This window comes from Phyllobates terribilis, unplaced genomic scaffold, assembly GCF_046119375.1.
Source record: "Phyllobates terribilis strain yellow unplaced genomic scaffold, ASM4611937v1 Scaffold_1__5_contigs__length_1240528914, whole genome shotgun sequence".
NCBI lineage: Eukaryota > Metazoa > Chordata > Amphibia > Anura > Dendrobatidae > Phyllobates > Phyllobates terribilis.
Genome location: NW_027362761.1, coordinates 271,356,365 through 271,382,168, shown reverse-complemented (window position 1 = coordinate 271,382,168; position 25,804 = coordinate 271,356,365). Strand labels below are relative to the sequence as shown.

General features: G+C 48.5%; 1 protein-coding gene across 1 annotated transcript in view; it reads right to left on the bottom strand.

Annotated features, from left to right (window-relative positions):
• MYO1H (myosin IH) overlaps window positions 1-25,804 on the bottom strand; it is a 223,288-nt gene that overhangs the window by 78,038 nt on the left and 119,446 nt on the right. Inside the window, exons 20-22 of the mRNA XM_073672594.1 lie at window positions 16,333-16,446; window positions 15,718-15,794; window positions 15,513-15,581 (exon numbers count right to left, since the gene is read on the bottom strand). Coding sequence (XP_073528695.1) covers window positions 15,513-15,581; window positions 15,718-15,794; window positions 16,333-16,446 — 260 coding nt within the window. The remainder of the gene's footprint in view (window positions 1-15,512; window positions 15,582-15,717; window positions 15,795-16,332; window positions 16,447-25,804) is intronic.

Below are 25,804 nucleotides of genomic sequence, written 5' to 3'. Positions count from 1 at the left end.
AGGGCCTCCTATACTTGTAATGCCCATGCACTAAGTGTATGGGCTGACAAACATTTACCCCTGGGGGGTATACATGAACATACTGTATAAAAGATTTTTTTTACGGGCATCACAAACACCCTTTAAAAAATAATGTGGGTGTTGCATCACGGAACATGGTCACCCTGGTGATATGGTGGTGGAGGATGAGGAGTAGGAGGAGGTCAAGAGCAAATAGCCACAATCTGTAAGCGTATACCCATGTCTGGGTGTGATAAGGTGCATGGCAATACACCTCCCAAGAAAAGACACTGGATTTGAGTTTATGTTATGCTGCTATCATTCGGTGGTGTTGAGAAGTCTGGCCCAATCCAGCCCTTGTTCATTTTTATAAGAGTCAGCCTCTCAGCATTTTCAGTTGACAGGCGGATGCGCTTATCAGTTATAATTCCACCAGCGTCACTAAAAACCTGCTCTGATAAAACGCTGGCGGCAGGGCAGGCCAGGACCTCCAAGGCATAGAAATCCAGTTCATTCCACGTATCCAGCTTGGATACCCAATAATTATAAGGCACAGAGGAATCACGGAGGACGTTGGTATGGTTGGTAAGGTACTCCCTCAGCAACTTCCCCAAACTTTGCTCTCCTTGTGAGAGTACCCCGCGCCTCAGGGCTTGTGCGATGGGAAGGGCTGAGAAAATTCTCCCAGAACTTTGACAGTGTTCCCCTGCCTCTGCTGGATTGAAGTTGTGTCTCTCTCGCCTGTACTCCTTGGTTGTCCAACGAAGTGTGCCCTCTGCCGCCAGCGTTTTCAGATGGAAATTTTTTTAATAGTTCCGCAACAAGGGCCTTCTGGTACAGCCCCATTTTTATAGACCTGTCCGCCTCAGGAATAAGAGATATAAAGTTCTCCTTGTAGCGTGGGTCTAGAAGTGTCACCAACCAGTAATGACTGTCACCCAAAATTTTGAGAACGCGAGGGTCATGGGAAAGGCAGCGTAACATAAACTCAGCCATGCGTGCCAGACTACTAACAGGCAAGACTTCCGTGTCCTCACCAAGAGGATGACTGACCATGCTCTCCTCCTCCTCCTCCTCTCTGTCCTCTGGCCATCCACGTTGAACAGACGGTATGACAGCTGTGCAGGTAGTATCGTCTATGGTGCATGAAACTAGCTCCTGTTCTTCCTCCTCCTCCTCTTCCTCATTGTCACCCAATCCACGTTGAGATGAGATGAGGCTGGGCTGTGTGTAATCACCCTGTATGGTTCCTTGCTCCATCTCATCGTGCTCCACCTACTGTTAGAACCCTCCTGTTAGTTCTTTTTCTATTTTGTTGGTCACATGACTTTCGGCCTATATAATCCAGCTCCGCCCTTCTGGCCTTGCTGGACTTCAGTGTTTCTTTTACTCTTATGCTAGCCAGGTGCCTTGTACCTAACTCTGTAGTTTGCTTGGTCCTTGGACCACTAGTACTTTTTGTTTGTTTGTCTTTGCTCTGCTACAATTTCAGCTAGGAGGTATCCATCTATATCCCAGTCCTTAGTTCTTGTAGGGACCACTCCCATATATCTATAGGTCTGCGCTCAGACTAGCCGAAGACTTAGGCGGGTCTGTTCACAAGGAACAGGTCCCCCGCTGCATCGTAGGGAATCAGCTTAGTCCTATTGTAGGGACAGTTTTCCTATCTTTCCTTAGTGCTTGTAGCAGTTCATAACAGTAAGTCCAGCCCAAAGCAAAAATAAAACACTCTAAGGAAAGAAATACAGATTTCAGCATGGTGTCGGTTCAGGAGTTGGCTCAACGCCTGCAGAGACTGTCTTTGGAGGTGGCCAAGCTCCAGCAACATGTGAGTAGCTGTCCTGGAGCGCATTTTGTGGAACCAAAGGTAGGACTGCCAGATTTTTTTTAAGGTAAACAGCAAAATTTTTTATCCTTTAAAAAAGCTTGTTTACTATATTTTCGTTTAAGACCCAGATCCTCTGGGAATGAATCACAGCGCATTGGGTTTATAATGTCACTTTTGTGCAAAGAACCACAGGGATGGGCCTTTTCTCTCCAACCTAATGATCCGTGTTTTAGATCAGTGGAAGATTTTTTTTCTGCCATGGGAGGTTGTTTGTGCCTAGGAACTTTAGGAGAGATTTGTTTGTGGAGTGTCATGAGTCTCGGTTGGCAGGTCATCCAGGAATTTCTGAGACTAAGAGACTTGTAGGTCGCAGTTTCTGGTGGCCTGGGTGGCAGAAGGAAGTCATTAAGTGGGTGCGTCAATGTTCTGTATGTGCTAGATCTAAGTCTTCACATGCTCCTGCTGCGGGGATGCTTTGCCCTCTGGAGGTTCCTAGTGCACCTTGGACGCATCTTGCTATGGATTTTATTACTGACCTTCCTGCCTCTGAGGGTTTCACTGTCATCTGGGTGGTCGTGGACCGTTTTAGCAAGATGTGTCACTTGGTTCCTTTCATCAAACTGCCCTGCACTAAGACACTCGCTAAGGCTTTTGCTAAGGAAATTGTCAGACTCCATGGCGTTCCTACCGACATTGTTTCCGATAGGGAACCTCAGTTCGTAGCTCGTTTTTGGCGTGCCTTTTGTGACAGGTTGGGAGTTCATTTGTCATTTTCATCTGGATATAATCCTGAGTCTAATGGACAGACAGAAAGAAAGAACCAGGATGTTGAACAGATTTTGCGTTGTTTTGTGGCTGACAATCAGGAGGGGTGGTCTGAGTTTCCGCCACTTGCTGAATTTGCTCTTAACAACCATACATCCTCTTCTGCTGGGTGTTCTCCTTTTTTTTGTTGTACTGGGAGACATCCGTCGTTTGGGTCATTCTCCAAATTGGTATCGGCTGTTCCGGAGGATGAGAATTTTTCCGGTGATTTGGAGAGAGTTTGGACTGATGTACGTTGTAACCTTCAAGAGGCTAACAAAAAATCTAAGAGGTACTTTGACAGGAAACGTCAAGAGGTTTTGTTTATGGTTGGTGACATGGTTTGGTTGTCCTCTAAGAATCTGCGGTTGAGGATTCCTTCTAAGAAATTGGGCCCGAAATTTGTAGGGCCGTTTAAGGTACTTCAGGTAGTTAACCAATCTGCTGTTAGGTTGGAGGTTCCCACCTCCTGGAAGATTAATCCGGTGTTTCATGTTTCCTTATTGAAAAAAGCTGATGTTTCGGATAGGGACGCCACTGTCTCTGTTCCTCCGATGGTGGAAGACGGTGAATATGAAATTTCTCGCATTCTTAATTCTAGATGGTATAGAGGGAGATTGCAGTATCTCGTCGCTTGGAAAGGTTTCGGTCCCGAGGATAACTCCTGGGTAAAGGCGGATGATGTCTCTGCTCCTAGACTTGTCGGAGCGTTTCACAGGAGGTTTCCTGATAGACCTGGGCCTGGAGGATCCGGAGGATCCTCATAGAAGAGGGGGTACTGTTAGAAACCTCCTGTTAGTTCTTTTTCTAATTTGTTGGTCGCATGGTTTTCTGCCTATATAATCCAGCTCCGCCCTTCTGGCCTTGCTGCACTTCAGTGTTTCTTTTACTCTTAAGCTCTTAAGCTAGCCAGGTGCCTTGTACCTAACTCTGTAGTTTGCTTGGTCCTTGGATCACTAGTTCTTTTTGTTTGTTTGTCTTTGCTCTGCTACAATTACTGCTAGGAGGTGTCCATCTATATCCCAGTCCTTAGTTCTTGTAGGGACCCCTCCCTTATATCTATAGGTCTGCGTTCAAACTAGCCGAGGACTTAGGCGGGTCTGTTCACAAGGAACAGGTCCCCCGCTGCATCGTAGGGAATCAGCTTAGTCCTATTGTAGGGACAGTTTTCCTATCTTTCCTTAGTGCTTGTAGCAGTTCATAACACCTGCAATGCATCCTCTTTGATTGTGAGCAGAGAGCATTTCAGAAGACAGAGAAGCGGGATGGTGACCCTAATTATGGCGTCATCGCTGCTCACCATCTTGGTGGAGTCCTCAAAGTTTTGGAGGATGGTACATATGTCTGACATCCATCTCCACTCCTGAGGTCTTATGTGGGGAGTCTGAACTGAATACCAACGGCCTTGTTGATGCTGGTACTCAAAAACTGCCCTCTTCTGCTCACAAATCCTTCCCAACATCTGCAGTGTAGAGTTCCAATGCGTGGAGACATCACACACCAGTCTGTGATCCGGTAGCTGCAAATGCTGCTGAAACACAGCAAGGGCGGCGGAAGCTGTAGGTGACTTTCTAAAATGGGCACACAGGCGGCTTACTTTAACAAGCAGATCCGGCAGCTCCGGGTAGAACTTGAGAAACCGCTGAACCACGAGGTTAAGCACATGGGCCAGGCATGGTACGTGTGTGAGCTCGCCTCGCCTCAGAGCTGCCACCAGGTTCCAGCCATTGTCACACATGACCATGCCTGACTGTAGGTTCAGTGGTGTGAGCCACAGATCTGCCTGCTCTTTCAGAGCTGTCCACAACTTTTCAGCATTGTGCGGTTTGTCACCTAAGCATATTAGCTTCAGCACAGCCTGTTGCCGCTTGGCCGAGGCAGTGCTGCAGTGCTTCCAGCTTGTGACTGATGTGGTCATTTCAGAGATGGAGGCTGAAGAGGAGGAGGAGGCTGAGGAGGATGAGGTGCAAGAGCTGTAGACCGTGGGGGCAACCCTGATTGACCTAGGGCCCGCAATCCTTGGTGTCGGGAGGACGTGTTCCATCCCAAGGTCCGACTGGGTTCCGGCTTCCACTATGTTAACCCAGTGTGCAGTCAGCGAGATGTACCGTCCCTGCCCACAAGCACTTGTCCACGTGTCCGTGGTTCGGTGGACTTTCCCAGTAACTGCGTTGTTGAGGACACGGCTAATGTTTGGGACATGTGCTTGTTTAATGTGGGGACGGCACACTGGGAGAAATAGTGGCAGCTGGGGACCGAGTACCGAGGGACGGCCGCCGCCATCAGGTTGCGGAATGCTTCCATCTCCACGAGCCTAAAAGGCAACATTTCGAGCGCAAGCAGTCGTGAAATGTGAGAATTTAGTAGTGTGGCCTGTGGGGCGTTGGCTGCATATTTGCTCTTGGGTTCCAAGGACTGGGGTATGGACAACTGAACGCTGCGCTGGGACAAGGACGTGGACATGCTCCCTGATGCTGCTACTTGAGAGTGTGCAACGACAGGTGCAGGGCAGGAGGCATCTTCGCATGCACCATGGACAGGGGATTGGCTTGCATGCACAACAGTGGAAGAAGTAATGGTGCCACCCACAGACACTGTTCCTGGACCTGGGGTTCGGCCCACAAAGTCGGGTGCTTTGCTGCCATGTGCCTGATCATGCTGGTGGTGGTCAGGCTGGTCGTTTTGCCACCCCTGCTGATGCTGGCCTGGCAGGTGGTGAAAATGGCCTTTTTGGGGTTATCGGCAGAGTTTTTAAAAAACAACCAGACTCGGGAAGACCTAACAGTTGTACTGGCAACTTCCTTCGTGTTGGTGTTACGGGGAACGGTTGCCTGCCTTCACTCTGCGGCCACCACACTGCTTCTTCCTACCTGTTGGGGTGCTCAGCCTCCCTCCTCCTGTGTGCTGCTGTCCTTGCTCTGCATGTCCTCCTGCCAGGTTGGGTCAGTTACTATATCATCCACCACCTCGTCTTCCACTTCCGCACCCTGGTCCTCCTCCTGACTTTCTGGCAATTGTGTCTCATCATCGTCCACCTCTTGTAACACTTTTCCACCGTCGCCTTCATGTGACAGTGGCTGCTCAAATATTTGGGCATCGCTATATGCGATCTCCTCTTGCCCCGCTTAAAGTGGACCGGGCGAGAGGCCCGAATCTATAAATGGAAAAGTGAACAGCTCTTCAGAGTGTCCAAGTGTGGGATCTGTTGTCTCCGGGCACTCGGCATGGTGGGAGGAAGGAGGATCAGGGTGAGGAATATGCGGTCCAGACTCACGGCTACTGAGACTTGACCGTGTGGAAGACAGGGTGGTGGTGGTGGTGGTGGCTAAGTGAGTGGAAGCATTATCCGCTATCCAACCAACAACCTTTTGACACTGCTCTGGGTTCAATAGTTGTGTGCTGTGGTCCTCTAGGAATTAGGACAGGAAGGTCGGGCAAGAAAATGTGGGTGTTTGTTGTGGCACAATTTTAGCTTCCCCACGGCCTTGTCCTTGGCCTCTGCATGCACCATTACGTCCAGTTCCCCGTCCCTTGCCACGTGCCTTGCCCATTTTAAATGGAGGACAATATCTTCCACGCAAACTTATATGTGATCCTTGTGACGGACAAATCACAGTTTTAAATACCTGGCCTGTAGGTAACTATTTTGAACAGCAAACCGGTGTCAAAAACTTCGCTGACACAGTGAAAAAAAATTTGAATGGAGGCCAAAAATGGCAGTATTTTCTGAAAACGTATATATGATCCGTGTGACTGAGAAAACACAGTTTTAAATAGCTGGATTTTTAACGCTGTAATATGGAAAGGACCTGGCTGTATTCTGCAGTGCCAACAAGCAAATGGCGCAGAAATTGTTCTCTGGATTGCTTTTTAAGCAAATAATGAGGATTAAGATCCAAAAAAAAGTATTCCTGGCCCCTGAGACCTGGGCCTTTGTCTAGAAATATCTAACAGCAGCAGAAGGCAGAACTGGAATGGAGCCTCTTGTGCTATATGCACTGCAGTCTTCTATATACACTGCCTGCCTATATACACTGCCTGCCTGATATCTCTGCAGATGGATTAGTCCTCAGAAGGACTGTTTGTTAAGATGGATTTGTGTAATGTACGGTTTTTCTCCCTACACTACCTTATAAACAAGCAAATTTCTCCCTAACTCAGCAGCACCTCTCCCTACTCTGCCTGATTCCGGAGTGACTGTGACGAGCACAGCGGCGCCAGGTCTGATATAGACCTGATGACCCTGTGCGGCCAGCCAATCACTGTAATGCCACAACCACCATGGCTGCGGTATTACAATGAGTGACAGGCAATCCCTGCATGTTCATTGGCTCTGTAAAGAGCGCCAAACATGCAGGGAGGGGACCAGAGCATCCGCCAGAGCATCGCGCAAGTACTCGGCGAGCTCCGAGCATCTCGAGTACTGAGATGCGCGGGCGAGTACCGAGTACTTGCGAGTATGCTCGCTCATCACTAAAAGGGATCCCAGCTCTCATGCAGATTTTAGACAAATATGGATCTTTGTCCAACTTTAAGATAAAGCTTTCCAAATCTGAAGCACTGGGAAAAAACATTCTAATATACACCATAAATCGTTTTAAAACCCAATTCCCTTTCAGATGGGCAGAAAGTCACATCACTTATTTGGGCATCAAGATAAGTACCGTACATTTTATAAAGACTTAGTTAAACTTAACTTCTTGTTACAGTTCCAGACCACATCAAGAGATGGAGGGCTCCCTATCTTTCTTGGTTTGGCAGAAAAAAACTAATTAAAAGCATTCTCTTACCCAAATTCATTTACCTATTTCAAATGCTTCCCATTTCTTTGTCCAAAATATATTTATCCAAAATTAATTCACTCTTTTTTAACTATATTTGGAACAAGCACCGACCAAGATTGAACGCCTTAACTTTATCGCTTCCTAAGAGATCGGGCGGTATGGGAGCATCCAATATCCATAAATACTATCAAGCCGCCATACTCTCCAGAACTACTGATTGGATCAGAAAACCAAGGTAGAAGCTATGGCTCTCCATAGAAGAACATATGTCGCCTAAACCACTGCGCTCAATAATCCTGTCTAACCTTGCTGTATCACATAAAATTACATTTCACAACCTACTAACCCGCACAACGGTCAAACGCTGGAAAACAGCCGCAGATTCTCTAGCTTCCCTTCTATCTCCACTATCTCGATCATCGGACTTCCTAACCCCAAGCTTAGAAAAACCCAAATCACATAATGCAGGAAGACATGTAGAGACCTCCCCCTTAATAGACCAACTACTGAAGGATGGCTCCTTCATCACCTTTCAAGAAATGAAGGCCTTACCCACAATGTCCAACTTTAATTTTCTCCACTACGAGTCTTTAAAAAAGGCCATACATCAAACCATGATAAAGGGAGATCCCTCTAGACCACTCACTGCTTATGAATCCCTATGTGCACAGTCATGTCCACCAAAGAAAATTCTCTCTTCTCTTTACAACATTCTACTCTTGAAGGATATATGTCAGAAGAGAGCATTCTTGTTAAAATGGGAAAAAGAGCTGGGTACCTCTTTTACTGAATCCCAAATCAAACAAATATACAATTTCTCACATGGCCCCTAACAATGTGTCAGGGTTCAAGAGAACTCCTATAAAATAATTTCTCAATGGTACACAACACCCATCCAGACTCATAAATGGTTTTCTACTACTCCAGACCTTTGCTGGAGATGTGAAAGGGATAAAGGATCTTACTTACATATATGGTGGAATTGCCCGGTTATTCAAAGATTCTGGAAAATGGTATCCCAAACCCTATTTGATCTGCTACACATACGCTTTATCTTAACCCCAGAACATATATTCCTAAACCTCCCAACTAAATCGGACAAAAAATTCCCATCTAAATTAGTTTCTTTTGTTTTGACAGCGGGTAAGCTTCTCATACCACCACTTTGGCGCACACCTGATTTACCAAACAAGAAGCAATTGCTTCTCAAAATTGACCAATTATTCCACACTGAACAACTAGCAGCCCTGTCAATGTAAAATCTCACCTCCTTCCATCGGGTTTGGACAACATGGCAGAAATTCAGCTTCCTTCCTATATCACATAAACTGTCTCACCGTTTTAAAGTATGTCTTTTTTCCCCACTTTTAACTACCTCATGTAGTGGCTGGACAAATTCCCCCCACCCATTTTCCTATACCCTTATCTCCCCCCTATCCTACCTTGCTCTCCCTCCCATTATCCAAGTTTCCTTTTATCCTAGTTAACTATTTGAACCTTTAACTTTCATGTATTCTTGCTCTCTTACATTGTCAATACTTATAGAGTGAGACTAAATGGTCTCTCTTCTCAGCTACACATTATATATATGTTCAAACTACATCATCTTTATTATTGTGTACTGCTGTATTCTACATGACATTACCTTGTGTTAGGCATTAGTCTGGTGCTGGATTTGAAATGGGTCCAGGACCTTCTGTGGTCTCCCATTTTGGTCCAGCCAGGGCTGATGCTACTCAGCATCATCGTCAGCCTCAACGCCTAGCTGGTCCGCGAGCACTGTTTATCTCCCAGGTAGTTGTGCCTAGCAATGTTAAGCCTGGGTTGCAGAGGGAGACAGGGCTTGTGGAATCTAAGTCCAGGATTTGCCGCACTGAGCATGTCCGTGACCTAGCGGATCATGATTGGTGGGTTGGCACCCACCTGACCCGGTGACCTGGCACCGCCTGATTGGTCCACGGGTAACGTCACCAATGGCGCGTCGTTGGGCAGGGCTTAGTCTTTTAAAGGCCCGCCCACAAACATGGCGACATGCTCAGATCATTGAGCATGTGTTGCGGTGTGTGGACGTCTGGTTCCACGTAGTTTCTGCAGGCAGGTTTAGAGAAAGTAGGCAGGCTAGTGAAAGTAGGCAGGTAGCTTCGTCTAGCAGTCTGGCTCTGCCAAAGGGGTCGCCTAACACCCCGAGCAGCCTGCAGACGCCCTATTCACGGCTATCGCCTGTCTGTCACGTGGAATAGCTCCCTTCAGTCCGGTAGCACGCCGGCTGTTGGCACGTGTACCTGTCGGCGTAGTCACTCCCGCACACTAGCGCCAACTCCTATTGCGAAGCGCCTCTATCGCAGACAGGGCTACTGCTTCTCCCCCGGTCACACGTCTCTCTGCGGTTCTTGGAGATTGTGTGAACCTTTATACCTGCTCCGTGTGCATTAACATGGAGGGGTTAATCAGTTAGGTGCGTCTCCGGATGCTCATCTCCCGTGCAGTTAACGGAGATAGAGCGTACCGCTATACCCGTTCCTGTGTGGAGAAACACGGAAGGGTTTAGTATTTAAGTTGTCGCTTTCCTTTCCACCCGGAAAGTGTTTGGCAGCAGCCTTCCAGGCTGCATTGCGGACCCCGGGTCGGTTGCGTTCCATTTTAATAAAGTTGTCTGCAACCGCCCTCCTAACAGTATCTGAGCGCCAGGGTCTTGCCGAACATGGCCGACAATCAGCAGCTGCAGCGCTATATACAGCAACTGGAGACCAGACTTAGGTTTCTGGAACAAGCTGCTCCGGTTGCTGATATCACTGCAGTACCTTCCCAGGCGGCTACTCTAGCAGCCAATATTATTAACTCGGCTGCGGTGAATACTGCAACCACTGCAAGTGCCCCATTACCCCGGTTTGCTCTCCCGGAGAAATTTTCTGGGGATAGTAAACTCTGCAGGGGTTTTATTAATGTATGCTCCATTCATTTGGAGATGATGGAGGCACGGTTCCCTTCCGAAAGAGCCAAAGTGGGATATATCATCTCATTGCTTTCTCAAAGGGCTCTGGAGTGGGCTACTCCTCTATGGGAGCGGAACGACCCGGTTGTAGTAAATGTGGGTCTTTTCCTTAAGACCCTAAAAAGTGTTTTCCTGGGTCCTCAGGTCACGCATGATACGGCTCTCAAGCTCCTTGCGTTGGTCCAGGGTTTGGCCACCGCCAGCCACTATGTTGTCCAGTTCAGAACCTTAGCGGCTGAACTGGATTGGTCTGAGCGGTCGCTTATCCCGGTGTTCTGGAAGGGTCTGGCTGGGCATATTAAAGATGCTTTATCTACCAGAGAGATTACAACCTCTCTGGAGGAGTTAATATCTCTCGCTGACCGTATAGACTTGCGTCATGCAGAACACAAGTTAGAGCTAGAGGTTGGCAGACCTTGTTATCTGCTGGCACCAGGCGTCTTTGAGTCCAAACCCAAGACTCTCAACTCGGAGCCTGAGGCTATGGATATATCCCGGACTGAGTCTGGTCCCTCTCGTTCCCGACCTGTACATCTCTTGAAGCATCCCGTAAATAAGGGTTCCAAGCAGTCGGTAAAACGAGTGGGTCTTACCACCGTTGGAGGAGGTGTATTAAATTCCGGGACTTTGTCCTCCAAGTTATCATATAAAGTGACGTTGTCCTTTGGTAGATCTGCAGTTGCTGCCAAGGCGTGGGTGGACTCTGGTGCTGAGGGCAATTTTTTGTCATCTACGTTTGCCCAGAGGCATGGCATCCCTATTGAGCTACTCTCTACTCCAATGAACATTAGTGTTGCCAATGGTTCACTCCTGGATGTGCAAATCACCCATCAATCGATCCCTCTCACCATGTCATTTCCCCAGGGCCACCGGGAGGTTATTTCATTTCTTATTATTCCCAGTGGATTAGACGAGGTGTTATTGGGGCTCCCCTGGTTACGTTGTCATACTCCACACATTGACTGGAATACGGGGAGGATTTCTTCCTGGAGTGAGAATTGTACATCTCAGTGTTTGGTCAAAGTCACCCGGAGGGTAGTCTCTGATCCTCCTATCATTGCGACATCCGGTACAGATTCCTTGTCTGTTTCCAGGACCCGGGCCTTGTCAGATTATGTCGCAAAGAACTCTCAGGAAGAGAGGGTGGCTGCAGTGTCCTCCAACCCGGTTCCATCGGGGAGGACGTTTGTTTCCCCTAATCTACGCCGTATGGTGCTCTCCTGGGCTCATGCCCCTAAGACCGGAGCTCACCTGGGGGTCAAATGTACCACTAAGTCCCTTCTACGGTCCTATTGGTGGCCCCGGTGGCGCCAGGACGTCAAGGACTTTGTTCTCGCGTGTCCCGTTTGTGCGAGAGATAAATCTTTTCGCCAGAGACCGGCGGGTCCTTTCTCCCTGTCACCCGTGAAGGATCCCACACATGGAGAACCAGTTGTCACTTCTTGCCATCCTGCTTCCCGTCCTAAAAGAGGGTACCCTGTACACCGTAGGGGTCACTGTTTCGTGAATCCTCTCTGTGACCCGTTGGACCACATCCTTGCCCCCCGGCTCATGGAGGAAAACGAGCGTCAAGTGGAGAGGGATGTTAGAGGGGGGATAATGTTAGGCGTTGGTCTGGTGCTGGATTCAAAATGGGTCCAGGACCTTCTGTGGTCTCCCATTTTGGTCCAGCCAGGGCTGATGCTACTCAGCATCATCGTCAGCCTCAACGCCTAGCTGGTCCGTGAGCACTGTTTATCTCCCAGGTAGTTGTGCCTAGCAATGTTAAGCCTGGGTTGCAGAGGGAGACAGGGCTTGTGGAATCTAAGTCCAGGATTTGCCGCACTGAGCATGTCCGTGACCTGGCGGATCATGATTGGTGGGTTGGCACCCACCTGACCCGGTGACATGGCACCGCCTGATTGGTCCACGGGTAAAGTCACCAATGGCGCGTCGGTGGGCAGGGCTTAGTCTTTAAAAGGCCCGCCCACAAACATGGCGACGCGCTCAGATCATTGAGCATGTGTAGCAGTGTGTGGACGACTGGTTCCACGTAGTTTCTGCAGGCAGGTTTAGAGAAAGTAGGCAGGCTAGTGAAAGTAGGCAGGTAGCTTCGTCTAGCAGTCTGGCTCTGCCAAAGGGGTCGCCTAACACCCCGAGCAGCCTGCAGATGCCCTATTCACGGCTATCGCCTGTCTGTCACGTGGAATAGCTCCCTTCAGTCCGGTAGCATGCCGGCTGTTGGCACGTGTACCTGTCGGCGTAGTCACTCCGGCACACTAGCGCCAACTCCTATTGCGTAGCGCCTGTATCGCAGACAGGGCTACTGCTTCTCCCCTGGTGACACGTCTCCCTGCGGTTCTTGGAGATTGTGTGAACCGTTATACCCTCTCCGTGTGCATTAACACGGAGGGGTTAATCAGTTAGGTGCGTCTCCGGACGCTCATCTCCCGTGCAGTTAACGGAGATAGAGCGTACCGCTATACCCGTTCCTGTGTGGAGAAACACGGAAGGGATAAGTATTTAAGTTGTCGCTTTCCTTTCCACCCGGAAAGTGTTCGGCAGCAGCCTTCCAGGCTGCATTGCGGACCCCGGGGTCGGTTGCGTTCCATTTTAATAAAGTTGTCTGCAAGCGCCCTCCTAACACCTTGTATATTAAATTCATGTGTTAAAAAAAATGTTGTACCTTTTCTACAAGATTTGATTCAACTTGAAAAATGTTTATGTTATCTGTTTTATCTAACTCTTTAATTAATACATAAAACATTGAAAATAAAACAAGTTCTAAAATGTGAGACTTGAGGAAAAGATTCAGCAAAATTTTAACTCAAATTTCTGGCACAATGGGGGAGATTTTTGGAAAGTGTCTAACTCTGCATTGAGTAAAAGTAAGAGTTAAATTTTATGGTTTTGGCGCACAGGAATTTATTACACTGTTTAGTGTTTACACTTTTTGGTATTCTGACGCATATTTTGGCTCAAGACGTTGCACAATGGTTCATGCCCCTTTTCAAGTAAGGCACTTCCCTTTACAGTGTGACCAAGCTATATGGTTGGACAAGACACAGAAAGTGTCTAAAAACTTCATAAGTATATTCTGGTGTCTTTAGCTAAATAAATCATCCCCTCTTTACAAATAAGCCAACTAATAGTGTAAACTTTGAGAAATCTGCCGTATCGTAAGACTGTCTAATCTAACAGCATAAACTATTGTGATAAATCTGGCCACTTTAAGGCTAAGCTCTCACGGTGAGTGTTTGGTGAGTTTTTGACGCTGCATTTTTTTTTAAAAAATGCAGCATCTTACATTTCCAGCAAAGTGGATGGGATTTATCGAAATCTCATAGCCACTTTGCTTCTTTTTTTTAAACCCAACGTAAACTAACCTGTGTAAGTGTTTGAAATATCCAACATATCGATTTCATTGTGAGTGCACTGACTTTCACGTGCAGATTTTCCCTTTAGAATTGCATTAAATGCGGAAAATCTGCAAGTAAAAAACACATATGCATTTTTAGCGCATTTCCACAGCGGAAACTCCCTAAAAATGCTTGTAATCCGCATATAACTGTATGAATAAAGTTTTTTCAAAGCCAAATACCCAAAGTATCAAGTAGAAAACATGAAATAACAAAGGAAAAGCTGCAACATCAAAAACTCAACAATTACTCATCGTGGGATTTCAGTCTAAGGCCTCATTCAGACGTCAGTGATTTTTCTCGTACACAAAAATTGGTTTGAGGTTCAACAGTGTTTTTCATTAGATTTTCAGCAGAATTTGATCAGTGTTAGTTTTTACCATCAGTTTCATCAGTTTTTCTCCGATGTAAAAAAAAAAAGCGGATGGAGGTTTCTCAAGCTCCTCATATGGCCATGATCACACGTTCAGTATTTGATCAGTATTTTACATCAGTATTTGTAAGCCAAATCTAGAAGTGGGGGATAAATACAGAAGTGGTGACGTGTTTCTATTATACTTTTCCTCTGATTATTCCACTCCTGATTTTGGCATAAAAATACTGAGGTAAAATACTGACCAAATACTGATGTGTGAACGTGGCCTATCAAGCAGGCTGTGAATAATGGACAGTATATGGATGGCATCTAAGTGCTATCAGATTTTTTCATGGATTCATAGACTAGCATTGGCAAGTTTGATCTGAGACTCGGATCAAAATTGAACATGTCTCTATGGTTTTGTGCAACCCAATCAGTCCACAAGAATATATGGACACGTGAACAGCCCCATAAACTATAACAGATATGAGTTCTGTCAATGAAAATCATGGATAGAACTCGTATGAGCATAACTGACGACTGAATCAGCCCCAAGTTTACAATGTCTAAGAATAAGACAGTAAATCTTTTCACAATTTTGTTCAGTATTAAAATACTTCCCTCCCTAAGAAATTTTAGAGAGCACAAGTATTTAGGCTCGGGTAAGTGTTCCGCGCAATAACACTTTTACTATAAAGTTACACATCAAATTATTCCACTACTTATTAATAACCTCAGCTTGAAAATAAGAATAATTCATATTCTGCAATGGACATGACCACAAAAATACCATCACAAAATACCATAACCTTTAGTGGGAAAGTTTCATATGTCTCTTTTGGTTTTTTTTATTCTTTTTTTGTGCTGTTGGTACACTTATGACAATGAATGTTACATTTTTTTGCAATTGTCATCAGTTTGGATTTTATGTGTAACTGGGAAAGGTAGAGTAAAATGACAAACACTTTGTGAAGAGTTACAAATCATAAATTTGAAAGAATCACTCCACTCAAATTACAGGACATTAAAAAGGTGAGAAAAGATGCAAATTGCTCTAAAGTGCTTCAGAAAATTGGCAGCCTTTATAAAGTACTGTAAGCAAGCTAAATGTATGACAAAAAGGTGGGATAACTACAAATTTTCCCCTTTTGTGTGCTGATTACTTTTAACTTGGAGCACTTCTCTGTAAAAAAAAAATAACATTTCCATAGTTTTAAGACTTCCATTTATATCCTTGCCCTTATCTCCAGGCTACAGGACCACTTACCAGCACCATAATATAGATATCTATAAAGCAAATAAGTTACTGGAGTAAGGAAATAAGAGCAGAATCCATGGGTCACTGTACCTGCTTTCTTCTTTTTCAAAAAAGCCCTCTTCCCTAAACACCCTTTGTATTTGGCTTGGATTTTAGAAACTAAAAATTAAAGAAATAAGTAAATTTAGTTCAAAAGTACAAAGAACTAAAAAGAAACAATGAAATGTATAATAAATGTTCTAATAATGGGGCAATACACTGATATTGGTGATAGGTTAGTAATAATGATTATTACCCAACTGATGCTTCCTCTGTTCAAAAGCATCCACAGTGGAAAATAAAGTTCGAGGGAAACGTATGAACAACTTGGTCCTGAAAAATAGCAAAACAAAACAACTGATTTTGTTTTAAATAGTTTACGAAAAATGTATATAACCCCCTCTTCATATTTACTCCAGATCTGTTTGTATCCTGGTACCATGGAGACACATAGGTTTGCATAGGTGGCTATGTACCCAAAAGATTAAATAATGAAAAAAATACCATTTGAAAGGCTACTTCATTTTCTCATTTAATAGGGAAACTAAATCCTACTGTACTAAGGAGCATCATATTTATTAAGAGAACAAAATTAACAAAAATTGCTGCATTTTTGGGCTACCGGTGCGCCACATAGAGAAGTCTACACTAGTCATCACCTGGCACAGATTTCACTTTTCCGGCATGCGTATAGTAACTTTGTTGCACTGTGATAGACCGCGCCCCTTTGCTAAGCCCCACCCATTTAAAAAGTGTTAGGTCCAGCACAAAAGGGAAAAAGTTGCAAAATTTTGACAAATACTGAGAATTTTTGGCGATAGTTTGTAACGTTCTTCTGCTCAGTTATGGAAACAAAGTTGGTTAAAATTACCTCCCAAGTTTGTATTCATTTGATTGATAACCAATATGCTTCACCAATCTCTCAACTCCTTCTCGCGCAGGACCAGCCCAGTTTGGCCATGTTTCCGGACACAATGATTTATATCTATATTGCAAAAAAATAAAAAATCAGGTTATTTTGTGTTATGAAAGCTCACAGTTAATTTTGGAAAAACATACCACTTTGTGATGCGCGAGCCTTAGGACAAAGTATAGTAATCTGCAGAGCGATATTTTGCCATGTTGATTGAATGCTTAAAATAAACAGACCCCTAAACTTTGCGATGTATTTCTAAAAAGAGCCATAATGCAGATATTATGGAATTATTCTAACGCTGAATGCGCACTTCAACTTCTCAGTGATCAATGTACATGTATTTGCTGTTTGGTTAAGTTAAAGCGTTTATCTGGCCTTAGAGTGACTGCAAACTTGTATCCTATGTGACTGCAGACTTTTGAATAGCAAAACTGAATGTGTTTCAAACACCTGCCGTGTTCTTAAACTTAGTCTGATAGAAAAAGTAACAGGAGGGGAAAATATAAAGGGTTGCAAATAATCATTACCATAATTAAAGAGGTTATCCACTACTATTTACTACCATTCAAAATCCCCCCAATGTATTGAACCTGTGGAGAGAAGATTTTTTATAAATACCTTGCATTGTGTTTCTTGCCTGTGAGCGGCGCTATCGCTAACCGCTCAAAGGCATCACGTGACCCCCGTATGCAGCCAGCTCTTGCTTCTGCTGAGGTCACGACAAAGTCAGGCGTGACTCAGTGACGAGCTCCCCGCTGCGGACGCTGGCCTGTGGGCGGGATTTCCCCGCGCGTCACAGCCCAGCATCCCAGCACCCACCCAATGAATGGAGAGGGAAAGCGCGCGGTGGGTTATGGAATGCTGGGCTGTGATGCGCGGGGGAACCCCACCCACAGGCCAGCATCTGCAGCGGGGAGCGCGTCACTCAGTCACGACTCACTTGACGTGACCTCAGCAGAAACCAGAGCCAGCTGCAGCCAGGAGTCACGTGACGCCTTTGATCGGCCAGCGATAGCGCCGCTCACAGGCAAGAAACACAGCGCAAGGTATTTAAAAAAAAAATGTCTCTCCACAGGTTCAATACATTGGGGGGATTTTGAATGGTAGTAAATAGTAGTGGACAACCTCTTTAAATGATTATTGTAACGGGTCTGGGAAGCGGAACCTCTGAGCAACTATACAAGGGGGCGGCCCTTGTAAGGAAGCGGGTGGCGCCCAGGGAGACGGGCAGGTAGTCACAGCAAGTGACAGGGACAGTCTCTGGGTAAACGGGCAGGTGGTCACGGCAAGTGACCGGGACAGTCTCTGGGTAAACGGGTAGGTGGTCACGGCAAATGACCGGGACAGTCTCTTGACAGGCGGGTGATCACGGCAAGTGACGGCAGAGCCTCCAGGTAGGCAAGCAGGCTGGTAGCAGGTGGACGCTCCCAGGTGAGCGGGCAAGAGTCTCTGGACAGGCAGGTGGTCACAGCACGTGACGGCAGGGCCTCCAGGTAGGCTAACAGGCAGGTAGCAGATGAGCGCTCCCAGGTGAGCGGGCAAGAGTCACTGGACAGGCAGGTGGTCACAGCACGTGACGGCGGAGCCTCCAGGTAGGCTAGCAGACAGGTAGCAGGTGAGCGCTCCCAGGTGAGCGGGCAAGAGTCTCTGGACAGGCTGGTGGTCACAGCACGTGACGGCGGAGCCTCCAGGTAGGCTAGCAGACAGGTAGCAGGTGAGCGCTCCCAGGTGAGCGGGCAAGAGTCTCTGGACAGGCTGGTGGTCACAGCACGTGACGGCGGAGCCTCCAGGTAGGCTAGCAGGCAGGCAGCAGATGTGCGCTCCCAGGTGAGCGGGCAGACGGATCCATAGACAGACTGGCAGGGCTGGTAGGCAGACTGTCGGACCGCAGGAATAGAAGCAGGTTGACACGAGACAGGCAGGTATCAGACAGGAAACTGGCAGGAAACTGGCAGGTAACTGGCAGGTAACTGGAAACGGGACCTGAGGGCTGAAGCAGAGTGATGAACTGTGCTACAACATTGCTCGGGCACCTCCATTTTGGAGGAGGTGCCTTATATATGGTGAAGTCCTCCGGCCATTGGCCGGGGACTCCTTAGGACGGCGCGCGCGGCCCCTTTAAGAGAGGGGGAGCGCGCGCGCGCCCTAAGCACTGTGGCCGGGAAGGAGCGCACGCTGCTAGCAGAGCGGGAGGAAGACGCCGGGCACGGAGCGGAGAGGTGAGGGGAACAGCGTCCCTGCCTAGCAGGAGGCAGGGACGCCGACGCTACAGTACCCCCCCCTTTAGGCCCCCCCTTTTTTAGGCCAGACAGGAATTTAGCAAGGATGAGAGGGGCATGGATGTTCTCCCGGGGCTCCCACGTTCTCTCCTCAGGACCAAACCCCTTCCAATCTACCAGAAAAAAAGTCTTTCCTCTTACCCTTTTGGTGGCCAGAATGTTCTCTACCTCAAACTCGTCTTCAGCAGAAACCGGAGCAGGAGGCGTACCTGTAGACTTGGAAAAAGAGTTAAGTACCACGGGTTTGAGGAGAGATACATGGAAGGAGTTAGGGATCCGCAGGTTGGCCGGGAGTTTCAATTTATAGGCCACCGGATTGATCTGTTTGATAACCTCCAGTGGGCCGATGAACCGAGGCCCTAACTTGTAGGAGGGAATCTTGAGTCGGACATACTTGGACGAGAGCCAGACTTTATCTCCAGGACGGAATTGTGGAGGATCCAGGCGTTTTTTGTCAGCGTGTTTTTTCATCCGCTCGGACGACTGAAGGAGTGCGGATCGGGTACTCTCCCAAATGGAGGAAAATTCGCTAACGAGAGATTCCGCACCCGGATTATCCACCGAGGTGGAGACGGGAAATGGGATCCGAGAATGCTGACCGAAGACTACAAAAAACGGGGATTTGGAGGAAGATTCGCTCTCGTGATTGTTGTAAGAGAATTCGGCCCATGGCAGGAGATCCACCCAGTCTGAATGGTGGGCATTAACGAAGTGCCGGAGGTAACTAGTCAGGTTCTGATTGATCCGCTCCACTTGACCATTGGACTGTGGATGGTAAGCGGAGGAGAAGTCCAGGGTGACGTCTAGCAGTTTACATGTGGCTCTCCAGAAGCGAGAGGTGAACTGAACCCCACGATCCGACACGATGTGGAGAGGCAGGCCATGAAGACGGAAGATGTGGCGGATAAAGTCTTTAGCCAGCTTGGGTGCAGACGGGAGGCCTGGCAGGGGAATGAAATGGGCCATTTTGGAAAAGCGGTCAGCGACCACCCAAATGACTGTACAGCCAGCAGAGACAGGGAGATCTGTTATGAAGTCCATAGCTATATGCTGCCAGGGGGCAGCAGGTACTGGTAGAGGAAGGAGGCGACCGGCTGGCAGGTGTCTCGGAACCTTGTTGCGGGCGCAGGACACACAGGCAGAAACAAAGTCTATTACGTCCTTGTGCAGGGTAGGCCACCAGTAGTGCCGGGTAATAAGCTGGAGGGTCTTTTTCTGACCGGCGTGGCCAGCTAGTTTAGACGAGTGACCCCAGTGTAGGATCCTCTCCCGATCAGGTACAGTGACGAACGTCTTACCGGGAGGGAGACGATTTAGACTCACGGGAGCCACCTGCATTACTCTGGCGGGATCGATGATATGTTTAGGTTCCTCCTCTAGATCAGACACCAGGAAGGATCGGGACAAGGCGTCCGCTTTGATGTTTTTGTCAGCCGGGCGAAAATGAAGAACAAAATCAAAGCGAGCAAAAAACAAGGACCACCGGGCTTGGCGCGGGTTAAGTCTCTGGGCACTCTGGAGGTAAGCCAAGTTCTTGTGGTCAGTGTAAATTATTACCGGGTGAAGAGCCCCCTCGAGCAGGTAACGCCACTCCTTCAAAGCCAGCTTAATGGCCAATAACTCTCGGTCTCCAATAGAATAGTTGCGCTCAGAAGAGGAGAAGAGTTTGGAGAAGAATCCGCAAGTTACCATTCTCCCGGAAGACGATTTTTGGGTAAGTACCGCTCTGGCTCCAGAGGAGGAGGCGTCAACTTCCAGGAAGAACTGCTTGTTGCCGTCCGGGCGATGCAGCACCGGGGCGGAAGAGAAAGCCTGTTTTAAGGAAAGAAAGGCTTCCTCTGCTGTGGGCGGCCATTCTCTGGGATTAGTGCCCTTACGGGTGAGCGCGGAAATTGGGGCAGTCCGGGAAGAGAAGTGCGGTATAAAGAGGCGGTAATAGTTGGCGAAGCCCAGGAACCGCTGAATAGCCTTCAACCCCTCTGGTCGAGGCCACTTCTCGATGGCAGACAGTTTCTCAGGATCCATTCGTAGGCCGGTCTGAGAAATTATGTAGCCCAAAAACGGAAGCGAGGTCTGCTCAAAGAGGCACTTCTCATATTTAGCGTAGAGGTGGTTCTGCCTGAGCCTGAGCAGGACCTGACGAACATCCCTCCGGTGAGTCTGGAGATCCGGAGAGAAGACCAAGATGTCGTCCAGGTACACCACTACGCAGGAGTAGAGAAGGTCCCGGAAGATGTCATTGACCAACTCTTGAAAGACGGCGGGAGCGTTACAGAGACCAAAGGGCATTACCAGATATTCATAGTGGCCGTCCCGGGTGTTGAATGCCGTCTTCCATTCATCCCCCTGACGGATACGAACCAGGTTATACGCCCCATGGAGGTCCAGTTTGGTGAAGATTCTAGCCCCCCTCAGGCGGTCAAATAATTCAGGAATGAGCGGGAGGGGGTATTTATTCTTCACTGTAATCTGGTTAAGGCCTCTATAACCTATACATGGACGGAGTGAGCCGTCCTTCTTTTTGACGAAGAAGAAGCCTGCTCCCGCCGGGGAGGTAGATTTCCGGATAAATCCCCGGGCCAGATTCTCCTCAATATATTCAGACATGGACCGGGTCTCTGCTGCGGACAAAGGGTAGATACGCCCACGGGGAGGAGTAGAGCCGGGTATCAGGTCGATTGGACAGTCATATGGTCTATGAGGGGGTAATGTCTCTGCTTCTTTTTTATTGAAGACATCCGCATAAGACCAATAGGGAACCGGTAGACTGGGTAGATTGACTGGGGTAGGAGAAGGACGAGCAGGATGAACGGGAACTAGACAAGTCTTATGGCAGTCCTGTCCCCAGCGAAGGACTTCTCCGGTCTGCCAGTCTAGCACGGGTGCATGTTTCTGGAGCCAAGGTAGACCCAGCAAGAGTGCGTGAGAGAGTCCAGGTAGAACATGAAAGGAGATGCTCTCAGAATGCAGCATTCCCACCTGCAGAGTTATGGATTCTGTGATGAGTTGGATGGGATGTGGTAAGAGGCCCCCATCCACGGCGGCGACAGATAAAGGTACGGCCAGAGGTTTGGTAGGAATGCGGTACCTCTCTACCAGGGATTGAGAGATGAGATTACCAGCAGCTCCTGAGTCAAGTTGAGCCAGTTCGAAATAGCGGTTCTCTCCGCAGGTGATAGAGACTGACAGCATCAGGGATGGAGAGGGTTTACTTTTGTCTAGGGCGACCTCTCTGAGCGACCCTAGACACAGGCGTTTCCCGATCTCTCAGGGCAGGAACGGATCCGGTGCTCCTTACTGCCACAGTAGAAGCAGCTCCCCTCGGCACGGCGTGAGTCTTGACGGGTTTTGACCATCTTGGTCTGGTCGACCTGCATAGGCTCAGGTGAGTGTGCCTGGTGAGTAACGGAGGGAGTGACGGGTTTCTGGAAAGTAGGGGCTAGACGTGGAAACCTCCTCTCACGGGTGACCTCTTTGGCACGCTCCTGGAACCGGATGTCAATCCGGGTGGCAAGTGTTATCAAGTCGTCGAGAGTGGTAGGAATGTCCCGACCGGCGAGTTCATCTTTAATACGGCCGGACAGACCCTCCCAGAAGACAGACACCAGAGCGTCGTTATCCCAGGCCAGCTCCGAAGCAAGGGTACGGAACCGTATGGCATATTGGCCCACGGTGAGATCTCCTTGACGGAGGCGTAGCAGAGACGATGCGGATGAGGTCTTCCGTCCGGGTTCGTCGAAGACTTTCCGGAAAGCCGTGAGAAAGGCTGGCAGGTCGGACACCAGGAGGTCTCCTCTCTCCCATAGAGGATTTAGCCAAGCCAGTGCCTCCCCCGTGAGATGAGACATGATGAAGGCAACTTTGGCCCGGTCGGAGATAAACTGGTGGGACAGGAGTTCAAAGTGCAGGGTGCACTGGTTTATGAAGCCCCGAGCTTGAGCGGGGTCGCCTCCGAAGCGAGGAGGTGCAGAAAGCCGGGGTCCGGGGCAGGATACCATGGTATTGGTGGGCAGCGGCGCTGCCGGGTTGCGAGTCATAACGCTAGCGGTGGTTGCTGGTGGAGCAGTCAGAGTGTCCAGGCGAGAGTTGACATTCCGCAGGTGACCCAGGATGGACTCCTGTTGGGACCTCTGACGGGACAGTTCATGACATAGGTCCGAGAGCGAGGGAGCTTGGGTGCCACCGGGTTCCATGGCCCGAGCAAACTGTAATGGGTCTGGGAGGCAGAACCTCTGAGCAACTATACAAGGGGGCAGCCCTTGTAAGGAAGCGGGTGGCGCCCAGGGAGACGGGCAGGTAGTCACAGCAAGTGACAGGGACAGTCTCTGGGTAAACGGGCAGGTGGTCACGGCAAGTGACCGGGACAGTCTCTGGGTAAACGGGTAGGTGGTCACGGCAAGTGACCGGGACAGTCTCTCGGTAAACGGGCAGGTGGTCACGGCAAATGACCGGGACAGTCTCTTGACTGGCGGGTGATCACGGCAAGTGACGGCAGAGCCTCCAGGTAGGCAAGCAGGCTGGTAGCAGGTGGACGCTCCCAGGTGAGCGGGCAAGAGTCTCTGGACAGGCAGGTGGTCACAGCACGTGACGGCAGGGCCTCCAGGTAGGCTAATAGGCAGGTAGCAGATGAGCGCTCCCAGGTGAGCGGGCAAGAGTCACTGGACAGGCAGGTGGTCACAGCACGTGACGGCGGAGCCTCCAGGTAGGCTAGCAGACAGGTAGCAGGTGAGCGCTCCCAGGTGAGCGGGCAAGAGTCTCTGGACAGGCTGGTGGTCACAGCACGTGACGGCGGAGCCTCCAGGTAGGCTAGCAGACAGGTAGCAGGTGAGCGCTCCCAGGTGAGCGGGCAAGAGTCTCTGGACAGGCTGGTGGTCACAGCACGTGACGGCGGAGCCTCCAGGTAGGCTAGCAGGCAGGCAACAGATGTGAGCTCCCAGGTGAGCGGGCAGACGGATCCATAGACAGACTGGCAGGGCTGGTAGGCAGACTGTCGGACCGTAGGAATAGAAGCAGGTTGACACGAGACAGGCAGGTATCAGACAGGAAACTGGCAGGAAACTGGCAGGTAACTGGCAGGTAACTGGAAACGGGACCTGAGGGCTGAAGCAGAGTGATGAACTGTGCTACAACATTGCTCGGGCACCTCCATTTTGGAGGAGGTGCCTTATATATGGTGAAGTCCTCCGGCCATTGGCCGGGGACTCCTTAGGACGGCGCGCGCGGCCCCATTAAGAGAGGGGGAGCGCGCGCGCGCCCTAAGCACTGTGGCCGGGAAGGAGCGCGCGCTGCTAGCAGAGCGGGAGGAAGACGCCGGGCACGGAGCGGAGAGGTGAGGGGAACAGCGTCCCTGCCTAGCAGGAGGCAGGGACGCCGACGCTACAATTATGTTGCAGTTGTGTAAACTCATGTTAAAAACAATACATACAAGTCCAAATACAATGGATAAAAATAATATAATACATAGAAATAAGAGTAACTTACAGCATTGGTATTTGTGAAAATGAACATGAGTAAAGGTTTATATAAGTTAATAATGTAGCATGATTTCTCTTTTCAAATTTAAGCCAAGGACCAAAGTAGGTTTATGTGGTGGTTTAATATTGTTTCATTTTTCTGGGGCCATCAAACTCTCTCTGGATTTACACACGTGGTCAAAATTGTTGTTACCCATCGTTTAATGAAATAAAAACCCACAATGGTCACAGAAGTAACTTGAATCTGACAAAAGTAATAATAAATTAAAAATCTATGAAAATGAACAAATGAAAGTCAGTCATTGCTTTTCATCCCTGCTTCCACAGAATTAAAAAAAAAATTAAACTCATGAAATAGGCCTGGACAGAAATGATGGTACTCTTAACTTAATATTTTGTTGAGCAACCTTTTGAGGCAATCACTGCAATCAAACGATTCCTGTAACTGTCAATGAGACTTCTGCACCTCTCGACAGGTATTTTGGCCCGCTCCTCATGAGCAAACTGCTGCAGTTGTCTCGTGTTTGAAGGTTGCCTGTACAACTGCAATATAATCATTTAAATATGATAATGATCATTTGCAACCCTTTAAATATTTCCCTCCTGTTTCTTTTTCTATCAGAGTTTAAGAACACGGCAGGTGTTCGAAACGCATTCAGTTGTTCTCCTTTTTGCACCTTCCACACCTCAACTATATCTTAATAACAGGTCACAACAATTGTCTTACATTTTAATGGATCTAATAAAGAATTCATGACTTAAATATTGCCGAAGCTGGATCTTTTTCCCTCTACTTGCATACTGCTACTACGTCTGACGGAGACGTGATCTCGTGCTTCATTTCGTGGAATCCGTTGGGAGCCTACTGGGAGTGAGCTAAAAACTTTTCTCCTTTTCTATGTACCCTTATAGTGCACACTCTACGCACTGTTAGGATTGTCGACGCCAAGAGTGGTGGGTGCGTGACCAGGGTCGTACTGGCCTGGTGGGGTATCGGCGAAATCCCCGGTGGCCCCTTGGAACAGAGGAGACGGGGGGGGGGGGGGGGAGAAAAAAAAAAAGCTTGCGGTTTTTAGGGCCACGGCGCACGTCCCGATCATGAACACTAACGATCTGGTGTCGCCGGTGCATGATGTCACTGTCATGCTCCGGCTGCGACAGGCTTACTCACGTCAGCCGCCAGCCTCTGCTAGGTTGGCAATCATGAGCGCTCCGGATCTGGAGTGGAGGACACCGCTTGGCGCCGGGAGCCCAGGAAAGTAAAATAAATCTTTTTTTCTTTCTGTGGATGCGGTATGATGCCGAAGCAAGGACGAGGGGCCAGGATGTCTATATGGGGGGTTTGCATGGATATATGGGGGGGCCTGCATGGATATAGAGGGGGGTGACGTCTGCATGGATATTTGGGGGGCAGGACAAAGGATATGGGGGTCTGCATGGATATATAGGGGGGCCTGTATGGATATTTGGGGAGTGGGACAAGGGATATGGGGGGCTGCATGGATATATGGGGAGCAGGACAAGGGATATGGTGGGCTGCATGGCTCTATGGAGAGCAGGACAAGGGATATGGGGGGGCCTGCATGGATATATGGGGAGCAGGACAAGGGATATGGGGGCCAGCATGGATATATGGGGGGCCTGCATGGATATATGGGGAGCAATACAAGGGAT